This window comes from Eublepharis macularius, chromosome 4, assembly GCF_028583425.1.
Source record: "Eublepharis macularius isolate TG4126 chromosome 4, MPM_Emac_v1.0, whole genome shotgun sequence".
Taxonomy (NCBI): domain Eukaryota; kingdom Metazoa; phylum Chordata; class Lepidosauria; order Squamata; family Eublepharidae; genus Eublepharis; species Eublepharis macularius.
The window spans coordinates 151,863,531-151,879,487 of NC_072793.1; the positions used below are offsets into that span (position 1 = coordinate 151,863,531).

Below are 15,957 nucleotides of genomic sequence, written 5' to 3' on the forward strand. Positions count from 1 at the left end.
CAGGGAGGTTTTCCAACCTCAAGGCGCAGCCTGGAGTTCTCCAGGAATTATAGCTGATCTCCATACTATATAAGTTCCCTCAGAGGAAATGGCAGCTTCATGGCAGAGCCAGTTTGGTGTAGTGATTAAGAGCGCAGGACTTATATAGAGAACCGAGTTTGATTCCCCACTCCTCCACTTGAAGCCAGCTGGGTGGCCTTGGGTCAGTTACAGCTTCTAGGAGCTCTCTCAGCCCCTCCCACCTCACAGGGTATTTTGTTGTGGGGATAATAATAATATACTTTGTAAACCACTCTGAGTGGGCGTTAAGTTGTTCTGAAGGGCGGTATATAAATCAAATATTATTATTCATCCTTCCTGAGCTCCCTCCCTAAATTCTACCCTACCTACACATTATCCTCTAATCTCCAGAAATTTCCCAAGACAGAGTCGAAAGCCCTAAGCCCATGGCATGCAATAAGTATGGGCTTAAGCCTTCCCTCCCCTGCTACATTTTCTAGCCTGATACAACCCTGGGGACTACTATTTGCTGCGTAAATTTACCTACCACACAGTGGAGCAAATAACAAGTGCCTCCACAGCAGCTTTGCTCATCTGAACAGGGTCTCTTGCAGGTGCCAGCCTGCACATGGGTGAAATCAACAGCAGCCCGTACACGGGCTTTCTCTGTGGTGGCCCCTACCCTGTGGAAAGGCCTGCCTGAGGCGGTCAGGAGAGCCCCCACTCTCCTAGTTTTCTGCAAATGATGCAAAACCAAATTATTCAAAAAGGCTTTTTACTCAGATAGGAGGGCTGTATTGTAGGGAAGGGATCTTAGATGCTTCGCTGATGAGTTCGGGACCACAAACTTCTCCACTATGTTGCCTTACATATTATCTGTTGCTTATATACTACCTGTGCTTCACGTTGTCTAATGTCAGTCCCAGAACTGATTATATTCTGTTTCAGCAATTCTTCAATCCCGTATTGGATCCTTGCTAATGCTATGTCTTTGTAAACTTGTATTCATTTACCCTATGACATTGTTTATGGAAATGTCCTTGACGCTGTATGGAAATGCCTGCCCTTGTCCTTGCTACTGATTGTACTAATCTCACATGATATAATCCACCTTGAGTCTCAGTGAGAAAGGCGGACCATAAATAAATAAATAAGGAAGGAAGGAAGGAAGGCTATTTCAGGCTGGGAAAATGGTACAGAGGAGGGAGCTTAAGACCCTCTCCACGTGAACCACAGACCTGATCTGAACGAGGTCCCTGCATAAACTGAACTCCCAGGTGTTGCCTGTTGACCAGACTAAGGAAGAAATATTACATGTAGCTACTAAGTCCCGAGACAAAATAAGTCATTGTGACAGCCAGCTGACTGTCCTTGAAATATGAATTAATAATAAAAACTTAAAAAGAGCCCTGCTGGATCAAGCCAGTGGTCCATCTAGTCCAGCATCCTGTCTCTCGGTTACTCTGGAGGGCTGACAACAAGGCATAGAGGCTGAGGCTTTACCTTGATGTTGCCTCCTCACATCGTTATTCAGAGATTTCCTGCTTCTGAATGGGGAAGTATTTCCTTTATTCAGTTCTGAATCTACTTCCCATAATCTTCACTGGATGTCTAGTTCCAAAATCAATGTGGCAACCATTCAGAGATTCCTTTTCTCTAGCAGCAATTTGCTGCCATAAAATTTAGATTATTTTTACTTTTATTAAAACCTCTTCCTCTCCTAGTAGAAGAACTTCATTCTGATTCTTTCTGTAGTGCATGTAGCCAGTCGGGGGGGGGGGGAATTGTTGAGCTAGGATGAAGTGGGATTAAAAAAAAATTAAAAAGTGGACAAGCCCATTTATTGCCCTATGATAACCTGCAGATCTAAGAGTAGGAGGTCTTCTATTAAAAGAACTGGAAAATGTTCATAGGGAGTAGATGTAAACTGATCAGTCTACAATCCTTCTTAAATGTATGCAAAAATATTTATTTAAAAGAAACAGAAGGTTCCTTATGACACTTAGGAAAGGTGATCACTTTTATATCCGACAATACTAAATCAAATGGAGATAAAAACTGTCCTATAAAAATTGAGGTCTGTAGGAATACTTTTGTGTTTTATACCATTCAAAGAATAAAGTTTAAAACCAATGTCAGCTCTTCCTGGTTACAAACTGTGATGAACAGGGGGGGGAACCTTGGTTTGAACCTAAAACACAGTCTGGAAAAATAGATTGAAAGAGTGGGATGCTAGATTTCTGGAGAAAGGGATGTAAAGCTTTGGGAATGATATTGATTGCCTCTATCTAGCGGCAAAAAATGGCATTGCAGGAACAATGGAAAGTGGCAGTGCTGAAGGCAATTTTCATTCTTGCATGTGAATCTCATTATGAACCTTTGAAATGTGGTTCTTTGTGACCAGCTTAGTGTTAACTGACTCATCTCTTCAAGGAATATCTCACTGGCTCCATCAGATAGCTGATCCATGCAGTTTACTGGACCTTCCAATAACAACAACAACAACAACAACATTCGATTTATATACCGATTTATATATATTTATAATTGGACTGTAGTTTCATCTATGAACCAGCTTGTGGCCAAAATTTTTGGCCTGCAGCCTTCCTCTGATAGCACACAGATAAAGGGCCAAACTACATGTTACTTATACCGCAGGGTGTCAGGGACTGCCAACTTAGATCTTAGTAACTTCACTGCATGAGTCCTTGGATATATGAGTTAAAGCTTTATTGAGAATCTATTAGTACAGCACCGCAGACATACCTCGTCTTAAATAACATTTTCCCTCCCCCTTCTAGGCATATTAAACCCTTCAAGCACAACCCACTCTACTCTAACTCCCCCTTAGCTAGGTTCCCATCTATGCAGCAAGAGAAAGTAAAGTGAAAGAAAGTAGAATTGCTATGACTAGGAATCCAGTCCTTCTCAAGCCATCTAGCCACGTCTCCTTGGCAACGCTAATAACAGCATTCCTTCTTAGTGTCATGTATGCCTGCCTGCAATACATGCCATGGGTATGTTTTATAATGCCTAGTAGTCCTCTGACACTGTGAAGAGTTCTGAGTGCCTTTCAGTATCTGTTGTTTAGAAGCTCACTGTGTAATCTTTGTTTTGAAGTAAAACGGTCTCCCAGGGAAGCAAAATACTTTCGCTTGAAGGCAAGCGGCCTTGAGCCCCGCTGCACCTAACACAAACGAGGCTTCTCCTGGGAACAGGGATGATTTCATGCTTACTCTGTAGATGTAGTCTAAACTGATAATTTTTGTCTCTGGCGTTCGCACCAGAATTTCACCTACTAACCTGGGGGTGGGACTTTATAACTAACCATACTTTTCCTATACACATCACTTCTGCCAATTTTCCACTGTCTGGCCAACCTGAACTGATGGATCTCTAATAAATGTTACTTCAACCAAATCACTTGTATGTTTGCTGTGGAGTACTAAGGGATCTAACTGCCAGGGACTGACACTTAGCCTCTCACAGCTTCTTAAGCTGCTTTTCCAGCAGGGCCCTAACAGCACTCCCAAACGATGTCACAGAGAATCAGGACTACAGCCCGACAGTGATGCCATCATGTACCAGCAACACTAGCCTTTAACCAAAACTCTATGATGCAGTTTTGTGTGAATGCTAAAGAGTCACCTCTATTACTTCTGAGATGCACTTGAAATAATGTCACTGTGTTACTAATGACGATGATTTCCCCACTTTCTCCTGCTGGACCAATGGGCTGCAGCAGGAAAAGAGGGCTGCCAGGGAGAAGTCTCCCTCCAATTCCCTCTCTAAGTTTGTTTTTGTTTTCTTCATTTCTAACCCACCTTTTTTCCTTGGTGGGAACCCACAGTGGCTTACATCATCATCCTCAACTCCAATTTATCCCCACAACAACCCTGTGAGGTAGGTTAGGCTGAGAGTGTGTGACTAGCCCACGGTCACCCAGGAAGTTTCATGGCAAAGTGAGGATTTGAACCTGGGTCAACACTCTAACCACTATGCCATTCTGGCTTTCAGTTGGGAAGATGGTGTAGAGGGGTAGCAGGAGCTCATAGATTCACTTCAGGTAGAGCATAATAATAAGAGTATTGAGGAAACTTTGCATCCATTTCCTTTACACACACACACACACACACACAGACAATGAATTCAAGAAATATAAAGTATCAGCTACCTAGTTCTACGTAGACAATGTATAAAATACAAGAGTGTATGATATTGTTTACTGGTGCAGGTACTGAGGCAAGGACTTTGATATTGTAGAAGATATTTTTTAATCCCAAAATTATCATATGAAGTACTTCCTGGAAAGCATAAAAATATTGCAGTCATTCCTAACACCACTTTACTGTCCCACTTAATTGAGCTCACAGTCTTTAACAAATTTTTAAAAATTCAGCTTTAATCATGACAGTGATATATCAGTTTAACAAAGGCATATTCGGCAGTATATTATAATTTGTTGGCCATTAACCAATAACCAAATCTTGAAATATACCTTCCTTTCATCCTTGACCAGATATCATACTAATTATTTTCCTGATACTTCTTTCACAGTATTTACTAAGTAGAATTACATTCATTTTAAAAATTGTGTTTATTTTTTAAACAATAAACAATGAATGAAACGTTTAAAAAACAAACAGCCTACACATAAATACAACCAAAAAAATTATCAGAATAATGAAACCACATAATATTTTCCCTCTCCGTACACATACATACTTAAGATATTTTATGTACTCTTTTATATTTTACATTTCATATTCAACATTATATTCAGTCTTCTTATGTTCAGCATATTAGCATGCTAACTTAACTATTTAGCTTGACAATTGATCTATTTTAATATTACTTATATTTAATTCTCCTTAGTTTACAGCTACATATTTTAAAAAAAACTTTCAGTTTTTCCTGAAATTCTGGGTTTGGTCTATTATGCATGTAAGAAGTTAATTCTGCCATTGACACATATTCATACAATATATTCATCTAATCAGTCATATCTGGATAAGATTCTGCCTTCCATTTTGTAGCATATACTACTCTTACCACTGTCACTACATATTTAAAAAGTGCACTATGCTCTTTTATTATATTACTTGGTAAAATATGTAATATATTTTTAGGATTCAGCACAAAGCAAAACTTCAATATGTAGATTCCACAAAAAAAGCTAGGGATCTTTCCCTAGGTCAGGAAGGACTGCTTGGGAGAGAGGAATGAGGGGATGATCTCTGTACAGCAAATTCCAGTATACAAAGAAGGAGCTGAAGAGAAGAAGATTCTGCAAGGAGCAAGTAAGTTCTAGATAGGACTGTAGGGGTTTACCTTCTTTCTTATGGACCCTTTCCTCTTGTCTCAGCATATTAGTAATCTTAGGCTGTCCTTCTAGAACTCCATAGACACACACTTAAACTAGCTTGGCAGATAGCTATCTCTCCACTTTCCTATCCAGTTTATCATTTCTAATAATAAAGCTTTTGTTAATCAGCTCAGTGTAAAGGCGCTCTGCCAGGACTGTGACCATCACTTTCTGCTGGCAAATCACTGGAACCAACCCATCAAACTTCTATTACTATAGATTATGGTTCTGTAGAAGTTTGTTTCTGTACCATTAGGAAGTACATTTTGGGAATAATGCTTCATTAATCTGGAAAGGGTCAACTACAGGTTTCAATGTACAGAAAGAAGGAAATAAAAACCAAGCTTGGCAAAAGGAACTTGACAAATTATTACAGAAAACTACTACAGTGCCCCCTCCCTTCCTTTCCAAATTTCACATTAAATATCCTAACTGTTTTGGTTCTTGGTTTATGCCAGTTTCTTATTCTTCATGTAAGAAGTGTAGAAGTCCAAGATGAGCTGAGCAGATTGCTTGGGGCAATCAATTGGTAGGAAGTGTCCACATTTCTCCAGCAGATACAACTGGCAATTAGGAATGCCTTTGGCTAAAACTTCTGCTCCAGATTGATCCACTATCTGTAGACAGATAATTGAATTATAGCATTTACTCATATTATGTCTGCACTTTTTAAAGCTGCATTGGGCTCACACGTTGGGAAAAGGAGGTTCATATCATAAATATTTTCAATAAATACATAGGATGTAGAGAAGTCAAAGAGAAGAGAGCTCTTAGCAATCAAAGTACCCTAGAACAAGGAATTAAAGGGTGGAATGCAAGATGTGCCTACATCAAAGTTTCATTAGGACTGTATTGTGTTATATGATCAGGCAGACCAATGCCAAGTTTTTGTGGGCTCTTGGTAATAGGGTAAACCAAGATCCTTTCTCCTTTGGTACAACCCTTTCTCTTTTAACCACACCCTCTTCTATTTGGCCCCACCCTTTTTGCTCTACTCTTTCTTCTTTAACAACACCCTTTCCTATTTCAATTTGCTTAGAATTCATACAAAATTTTGCTTTCTTGGTTTCATGAAAGCAACACAGAAAATTGTCACCCTGGCAGTAGAAACGTACTTTTGTTTTTATGTTTATGTGGATAGTATGTAATGGGTAATTTTTTTTGACAATGTGCTTTCTTGGTATGTTTTTGTTCCTTCTCTCTTTTTTTGTTGTAGTTAATACGTTTTTAATTAAAATCTCCCGCCAAAAAGAAAAGAAAAATTGGCACTCTGTGGATGCAGCCATAGTGTGAAGTGCTTGGTTTTCAGTGGGAAAGTGGTTTAGTATATTATTGCACTCTACAGTTAACATGGGAAAAGTGCTCATATTTCCTTAGTCAGATGGGCTCAGTCTGTCAACTGCAGTATGTTTAAAATTCCACAAAAACAATCCAAGACACTTAGAAAAAAACAACCTTTTGTTCCCTCACCACTGCTATTTTGATTCATAACTTAGATTCCCAATATACTTACAACTCAGAAGAAATTTTCACCACTCTTCATGTAAAGTTGGCTATTACTTTTCATTGGAAACATTTTTGCCATTATGACTTATTAATCTTTATATTGCTGCTATAAGACAATTATTACTGCTTATATTACTGTTCCCCAACTCTCTGAACTATTGACTAGCAACAGAGCCTTGCATCTCTATTAGAGATGGGCACGAACCGGGAAAACCCCGAACCATGTGGTTTGTGGTTCGTCAAATTTCACGAACTATGAACCACAAACTTTCACAAACCTGCTCCTGGTTCACAAACCAGCTCGTTTGGTTCGTGAAAATGTCACTTCCAGGTCAGAAAATTTTCACTGCTGGGTCAGCAGAAGGTCACTTCTGGGTCAGCAGAAGGTCTGCAGGAAGTCCATCCTCTGTTGCCTACGAAACTGATTGATTGGCACCAGGCTGTCTGCAGTGATGAACCAAAAAACGAACCAGCCTAAAAGTTTGTGGCGGTTCATCAGAAATAGGATCTGACAAACCGTGGTTCGCGAACCACGAACCGGCCTGGTTTGTGCTTAATTTTGGTTCGTATTTTGGTTTGTGCCCATCTCTAATCTCTATAGATACGTGAAGGAAAAGCATACTGGGAAATCTTATGGGGAAAGGGGGAGGAGTCAAGGCTTGATGTGAATTTGTGCTATGGAGTTTCACTGTTTTATTACCTCTTGCTTTTATGGCCTCTGATCTGAAGCAATCAGAAACATGGATCTCTGCCTTTTATTGCAACTTGCAATGGCAAATGTCAATTGTTAGTCTTTAAGGTGCCACTGAGCTTTTGTTTAATATATATATTAAAAAAAATATTTCAAAGCTGGTATGCCCTGGGAGGCCCTCAGGCTTTGACATTTGCCCCACCTCACGGATTGCTGATGCTGGCTCTGCATCAGATAATAAATTAATATATTAAAACTGATTAAATAGAATTTTAAAAAATATATAATGATTCAGTTGGCACAGGCTGTTCTTCAGGAATAAGTTAGTAAAGAGTCCAGTAGCACCTTTAAGACTAACCTTTAAGTCTTAGAGGTGCTACTGGACTCTTTACTATTTTGTGACTACAGACTAACATGGTTAACTTCTCTGGAGGAATAAGTTAGTTATATTATGATGATATACTCTTCCCTGTATTCAAATACAGGAGTTTTTTTTGATGGAGTCCCATAGATAGCAAACTAAGTATGCTACTACATTGGTTTATGCTGCAAACGAGGACACTTGCTGCTTAAGAGATTATGTGAAAGTCTTGCTTATTCATATGATAGCAGGTTGTTTTTTCATGCCTGAAACATTTGGCTGAGCAATATTGACAGACTACTAACTAGGGCTGCCAGCTCCAGGTTGGGAAATTCCTGGATATTTGCGGGGAAGAGCCTTGGGAGGGCAGGGTTTGGGAAGGGGAGAGACCTCAGCTGGGTATAATGCCATACAGTTCACCTTCCAAGGCAGCCGTTTTCTCCTGGGGAACTGATTTCTGTCTTCTGAAGATCAGTTGTAATTGCTAGATATCTCCAGCCACTACCTGGAGGTTGGCAACTCTAACCCATAGAATGTCTTGTTGCTTGGAGAAGTGAGGTGCACTTAACAAGATTTAAGAAGTTTTTACCTTGTCTTCCTTCCCCCAGATGACCTGTGTTGGAGCCCTGATTTTGCTCATGTTTTCCTGAAGACTGTACAAGGACTCATCTCCGAAGACATCTAAAAAACCTGTAAAATAAAGAAATGTATACAAGTAACACAGCTAAGTGACCAAGGCCAGTCCTGGTTTTCTACTTGCTATTATTATTTTCCTTTATTGTATTGGTATTACTTTGTGAGTCTCTGATTAGCAAGTCTCCAGAGAGGTGGCTTATAAATTTTCCGAATGAATGAATGAATGAATGGTGTTTTTTCTTATGATGATGATCTCCCCTTCCTCCCTAGCAATAAATATTTGGGAAGAGACATACTATACTACATGCTCCTCTTAATGTAGTTGTATTATTCACATGTGCACTTCGGCATTGTTGTAATGTACAGTATTGAAGAACTAACTACCCATGATTCTGGAAGTATGTGTAAAGGAAGGCAGCAAGGTACTGTGGGACATGATCATAAGAATGTGTGGAGTTTCTGGGGATGAAGCATTTTGGAATTCACTGCAGTGGGTGAACCTGAATCCATAACCTCAGCAATACCTCTCATGTCCACAAGCCCCTTTCAGCTTTGCAAATAAGCATGTGTCATTCTTGCAACTGTACTTACATTTTTTGAAAAAATTGTTCTCTACCAGCCAATCTTGAAAGAACCCTTTTACGATCTATTAGGAAAAATAAAAATCTGATCATAGAAAGTGTAGGGCAGGATCACAGCATGCATCAAACAGCAAGCAATCCTCTCGTTTCACTCAGGGTTTGCAAGAGAGATTCAAAAGAGCCTGTGCTATATTCTTCCTTCAAAGGAACTCCACATAAAAGGAAAGATTCTGGAGTTTTGTAGGTTGCACAGAAAAGGAGGGGTGGGGATCCTGTTAAGAGCAGGAGTGGCATAATCTCCTCATCTAATGCATTCTGCACATGGTAAGGTTACCGTTCATACAAACGGCAAAGGCTGCAGGAGTGAGAGGACACACAGCTCTCAGTAACTTTAGGAGCAGAACCTTTAGGATTCTGAAGTTCCCTTCTAGAATGACCTACTCGTCAATCTATGTTAAGGAAAAGGAGAAACATGAATAGGAACCCTGTGGATTTATGAGATAGATCATTTGGGGTGGGTAGCTGTGTTGGTCTGCAGTCAAAGAGCAAGATACAAGTCCATTAGCACCTTAAAGGCAAATAAGATTTTCCATGATTTAATCGTTCAAGAGTCAAGCTCCCTTCATCAGACTCAAGGCAGAATGGAGATCCCTGAGCCCTTATATCCATCAGAAGGTGGCAGGGGTGTTGTAAAGAAGAGAGTCAGGATGCAAAAGTACAAAGCAATATGTAATCTGCTTGATTAAAGCAGGGAAGGAAATGCATACATTTAGCATCTGTAGTGAGGCAAGAATCCTATGTCCCTACTGAGTCTATTGTTCTGAACTTGTGAATGAATTAAGTTTCAACAATCTCACATTGCAATCTTCCTTTGAAGTGTGTATGTTTGAGGACTGCCCCTCTTAGGTCAGCAATGGAATGTCCTTGAAGATTAAAATGTTCTCTGGTTTTTCTGTGCCATGATTTTTAAGAGAATTAAGAGATAATTAGCAACCATTGGGGAGCAGCATGGCAATGACAAGAGTTTTAACCATTCCCCCCTCCTCCCACAGTTTTCCCAATCCCCTCAACAGGAGCTTCTGTTTGCCCCATAGGGGAAATATACTGGGAAACAGGAAAAAGGTTTTAAACCCCTCCCATTCTGTGCCATGGTCCTGATCTGAATGAGGTGTCTCTTAAAGTACGGGAAATCTGTTTATGGAGTTTGTTCCTCCCAGAGGCTCAGGTTGCCTTTCACAATATTTATTAATAATAATGTATTCTTTATATGTAGCCCTGAACAAGATCATCTGTATGTACGGACTGAGGTGTCATCAATCTGCTGATGATACCCAACATTATATTTCTTTAAGAAACAACTTTTCATGCCTTGAAATCCCATACACTTGAAGGACCGCCCCACTCCATAAGAGCCCCCCTACCTCTTGAGATCCAATCAACAGCCTGTATTGATGGTTCCCTCTTGCCATTGATTCCTTGCTATGACAGCAAGGACTGGCATGTTTTTGGAGGCCCACCTACACTTTGGAACTGCCACTGACAGAAGTGAGACAACCTCTCCATTTAATTTTCAGACCAGTTGCCAAACTTTCCTCCTCGGTGTGTTGCCCCCTCCAATTTGATGCTTGGGATGGGAGCATCACACACTATTTCATAGACAAGAGGACAACTTGTCATAAGAACAGTTGTTTCCCCATGAAATAATTTTTTGGTTATTCAACTGTGTCTGAGCCAGTCCTTGGAACAAACAAATTTCCTTCCTAGTTTCCGTGCACCATCAAATATGAAACAAGAGAGAGGCCACATGGAAGACACAAAATGCGGAAAACATCTACTAGTGGTCCCTGGCTCTAGGAAGGCTCGGCTGGCCTCTACCAGGGCCAGGGCCTTTTCAGTCCTGGCCCCAACCTGGTGGAACTCTCTGTCTGAGGACAGTCAGGCCTGCCAGGATCTTGTATCATTTAGATGGGCCTGTAAGACAGAGATGTTCCTCCAGGCATATGATGGAGGCTAATTTTAGCCCATCATTGCCAAGCCTTTCCACCAGTCTCCCTCTACAAGGGGTATGGAGAGTCCACTCACACTGGTTGCCCCAAAAGGGGTACAGTATTTTATCTGTTTTTATGATTGATTTTAAGTTGTATTTTAATCAATGTTGTACCTTGCCTTGAGCCCACTTGTGGGGAGGGTAGATTATAAATAAATAAATAAATAAATAAATAAATAAATAAATAAATAAATAAATAAATAAATAAATAAATAAATAAATAAATAAATAAATAAATAAATAGTGTGTAAATGATTCCAAATCTGGATGGATTAAATCAATAGTTGGGTGATGTAAATATGAATGTCTGAGAAGAAGACCCTTCCCAAAATCTGTACATGATTCAACGGAAAGGGAGCAGTAAGAGACCAAGGTTCAAATCCATGACCAGTCATGGGATTTTTTGCAACTCTCTCAATGCAACTCACAGATTAAACAAAAATAGGAACTGTAAAACATTTACTATGCTAACAAATGTTGTGGAAAGGAAATAAGAGTTTGTGATCATCCCCTTTTCAGGCATTATATTTAACCAGGCATACAGGGAGAATGTGCTGCAAGTAATTTTCCTGATACTTGTGACCGTCATTTTGCCTGTAAAGGGCAATACTCATTATTTTCAGACACAAGAAACACCTACCAGAACATATGCTCTGGAATATATGTGCCTTGCCCTTTTCAGACAAAATGGCAATTGCACATGTTAAAAGGAATGCGTGTAACATGTGCTTGCCACATGTGTGGTCAAACGTAATGCCTGAAAAGGGCTAACATAAGATCTAGATGGTCTTTATGTCTTTCTGTTCCTTATGACTTTACAGTGCAATATGAACACAAGTGTTAACTTAGATAAGAGCATCACAGTGTTCCCCCACATTTACAATGCCACTTTTTCACCTGTCCAGGTATTCTATAAGTATTGTATAGACCAATTCTGTAAAACTCTGCTCCTTGTTGAGTATTTGAAGGAACCATAGGGACTTCATCATGTTTTTTTCTCTCCTCTTTGACACGCTTCATGATGTCAGTATCTGTTGGGTACCTCAAGCCTAAGGATTAGAAGAGAAGAATGCACAGTTTAGAAGCATCCTGGGGAAATTTGAAGACAGGATTCAGAACTGCATCTGGTCATGGGAGAAGAGAACACTAGGACCATGCCAGAAGTAGGGAGGAAATGGGAAGTATTTGCGACGGTAGTGAGCTTTTTCCTGGAAGGCCTCCAGTATCTTCTATTGCAGCATGGCAAACCAAACACAGAGCAGTTGAAGCATTTTGCCATCACATAGTTAACTTTTTTTTCAGGAAACACTTCACTTTATTGACTCTGTGTGGGGCTGTTAAAAGCAACTAGAAAAAAGTTGGTAACTTGAAAGGAAAGAGAAAGATGGGCCACAGTTGTAGGTACAGGTGTGATGACTCTGGGCTTGAGAGCAAAAGCGAAGGATGGGCTCCCAGAATTATAGGGTGGAGCAGCTTCGGGGAAGTGGCCGGCAATCATTTGTAAATCATTTGTAGGGGGCTCCCTACAATCATTTGTAAATCATTTGTAAATCATTTGCTCCCTACAATCATTTGTAAATCATTTGTAGGGGGCTCCCTACCCGACAACTGATGACAACAGCTTGAGAGCCTATCCTTTGCTATGGTTACCTCAGAGTCACAACTGCAGGAGCTTCAGGGCAGCAGCTTGTGGCAGTCAGTTGTAGGGTGATTGGAGGGGCCCCTGCCCTACCAGTGATTGCTCCCACCCCTTATCTGAAATTCATGAAGATGAGCTGCAGAGGGGTGAGAGGGGGCCCCTCTTGCCTCCCTCCAGAGGTGATGGTGGCAAGGGAGGGAGAGTCCTCCCCCTGCTGCCATTGCCCCTGGAGTTCTGGTGGCTTCAGGACTCACCACTAGGCTTACCAGGTGCTCATGGTAGACAATCTCCCGGGGATTTGATCCATTGCCCACTGCCATTAGAATTGGTGGTGGGAGGGAAATAAAGGGGGGGGGTTAAAAACCTTTGTCATCAGCACATCACTTCCAGGGAGAAGCCAGAAGGGACAATGGTAGCTCTTGGAATCGTTGTAGTGCTTTACCATGGAATTGTGGTGATTCCTAAAGCTACCATTGTCACTTCTGTGTCGTACCCATAAGTGACGTAGTGACATCAAAGATATTGCTGACATCACACACACACCCTCTTGCTGGTTGCCCAGCTTGGCCTGACAACCTACCCCGCCACCCTACAGCTGATTGCTGGCCACTGTTTATTAACTTATTTCACTACATTACATCCGATTTGTAATACAAGAAGCTCAGGGAATAAATAAGAGATGCCCTCCTGGGTCAGATCAGTAAACCTCCTAGTGGAGATGGGCACGATCCGCATTATGATCCAAAAAACCTCACAATAATGGTGATCGCACAATCATGACTCAGCGGATCGTGATCGGCCACGGCCAACGATCCAGCGATCGGGAGGGGGCTGGATCGGGGCTGGATCGTGTTTGGATCGGGAAGCCAGACACTCAGGCGCCAGTAATCTATTCCTGGGGCAACAGAGCCCGGGGAATGCCTGAGCTGTGTTTCCCCTCCTTCTGTCGCCCTGGAAACCCGAATGGAAGCCCAGCTTTCCTTGATCAGCAGGGCTTCCTTCCAACCACAGAGCAGCAAAGCAGTCACCAGTTGGGAGAAGACACCCAGGGGAGGGAGGGGGAAGGGGGTGTTCTGTAGCCATGGGCACTCCAATCTCATCCCTGCAAACCCTGATAGGCAGCTCTGACGGCCAAACACAGACGACCAAACGCAAACACAGATGCCGCCGGCATCACCCATCGTTCTTTTCTCGCCAGCGCGCTCCTTTTTGGGCTGGCGGGCGGGCACATGGGGGGTGCCGCCGGCGAGCAGCCAGACCCCCTGCCCCCTGAGGGGAGGCGGTTCGTTGCCGTCTCCCCGTGCCCACCGAGCCCGGTGGCCGCTGCCAACACCCACCTTCCCACATAGCTGGGAATAGCAGCGCGCCCCGCTTTGGCCTCCATGATCCACAATCTACAGATTGGGAACGGGAGATGATCGGTGTGGATCATTTAGTTGGGATTGTCACCGGCGCCGATCCACGATCAGCTAGATCAGCAATTTTTTTGGGGTTGTGCCCATCTCTACCTCCTAGTCTAGCATCCTGGATTTTGCTCTGGAGGGCTCACAAACAGTACACCAAGGACTTCACCTGTTCTGATGTTATCACTTAGCACTTGTATTTAATGTGCTTGTGCCACCTCCAGCAATGGAGATTCTCTTTTATCATCTTGGCTAGGTGCCATGGATTATGATATCTGATTAAATTTCCCTCCCTGTAGTCTTGGATATTTCCCTGACCTGGATAGCACAAGCAAGCCTGATCTCATCAGATCTCAGAAGCTAAACAGGGTCAGCCTTGGTTAGTAATTGAATGGGAGACCTCCAAAGAAGGCCATGGTTGGAGATGCAGGCAATGGCAAACCACCTCTGTTAGTCTCTTGCCTTGAAAACCCCACCAGGGGTCGCCGTAAGTCAGCTATGACTTGACAGCACTTTCTATCACCAGTCTGGATAGTGAAACCGATGTCTTGGCCTCTTCATTCTGACATAAGCCACTTCTGAGTTCCCCTTGACATAACTGCATTTTAACACTCACCAACTGGACAAAGGAGGGACAGACAGCAGACCTCAGATGGATAATGAGCAGCATAAACCCCGGCAATCATTCCGCCCATGGAGATGCCAACCAGGTGGAAAGGCTTTCCATTCAGACCAGTGCACTCAACAAACTAGAACAAGATGAGTGAATGAAGACACAGCGCATGCTATGTGTTATAATGCTGTCTTGGGCTTATTTGTAAAGGAAGACTATGGATGCATGTAGTATCTGAACTGGGTAGGAAAAATCATGGATAGTCAATTGCTGTAACTGCTTTTCAGATTGAAGAAGCAGTCCCTGGACCCTAATGAGTTTAACAACTATCATCTGGTAACAAACATTCTCTATTTGGGCGTGATAGTTGAGTGGTAGCCAGACAATCCCAGGCCTTCTTAAGTGATACAGGTTTCCTATACCCATTTCAGTGCAGATTCAGGTTCAGTTTTGGAGCTGAAACTGCCATGGTTGCCCTGATACACAACCTTCTCCAGAGAGAGGCACCATGCATAGGCCCTTGTTGATTCTCCTGGACCTCTTTTTTAAAATACCACCAAGCCTTGAATACCATCAAGCATCCTGTCTTTCTGGATTAGTTTGCTAAATTTTCTAAATAATAGTGGGAGTTCTCAGATGAGTTGTGCATAGCTTCCATCTGGAGAGAATGTTGCAATGTCCATGACAACAAAAGATAGTGGAGGTGGGTTCTACCCCTGACCTACCACTCCACTGAGCTAAGTTTGAAGCCGTTCTCATATCTGCAGCTGATAGCAGGACAGTCAGTAAGTATATCAACCAAGTTAGCTGAGTTACTGCATTTTATCTGAATGCTGAGCTGAGGAGAGTTTGCAATTCTACACTATCTAAGAATTTGGCCAATCCATCCAGAGTTATTTATCTCTTTGTTCCCAATCCCTGTGTTTTTCCCCCTGACATATTTGTAACTTCTCTGACTCTTAAAAATTTGTTGGCTTCTGTTCTGTATTTCTGTTTTTGCACCCCATATAGAAAATAGTTTTATCAAAACATGTTCAGGCTTTGAAGCCCAATTTTAAGTTGAAAATAATTTTTTAAAAATAAGAATGTTTCAGTTCTTTTGCGTCCTCCAAGTC

General features: G+C 41.8%; 1 protein-coding gene across 1 annotated transcript in view; it reads right to left on the reverse strand.

Moving 5' to 3' along the window:
* Positions 1–5,313: 5,313 nt before the first annotated feature.
* Positions 5,314–15,957, reverse strand: part of LOC129328841 (monoacylglycerol lipase ABHD6-like) — a 31,771-nt gene continuing 21,127 nt past the window's right edge. Inside the window, exons 5-9 of the mRNA XM_054978146.1 lie at positions 14,846–14,978; positions 12,085–12,236; positions 9,151–9,205; positions 8,513–8,613; positions 5,314–5,982 (exon numbers count right to left, since the gene is read on the reverse strand). Of these exons, the coding sequence (XP_054834121.1) occupies positions 5,815–5,982; positions 8,513–8,613; positions 9,151–9,205; positions 12,085–12,236; positions 14,846–14,978 (609 nt within the window). The 3' untranslated portion in view covers positions 5,314–5,814. The remainder of the gene's footprint in view (positions 5,983–8,512; positions 8,614–9,150; positions 9,206–12,084; positions 12,237–14,845; positions 14,979–15,957) is intronic.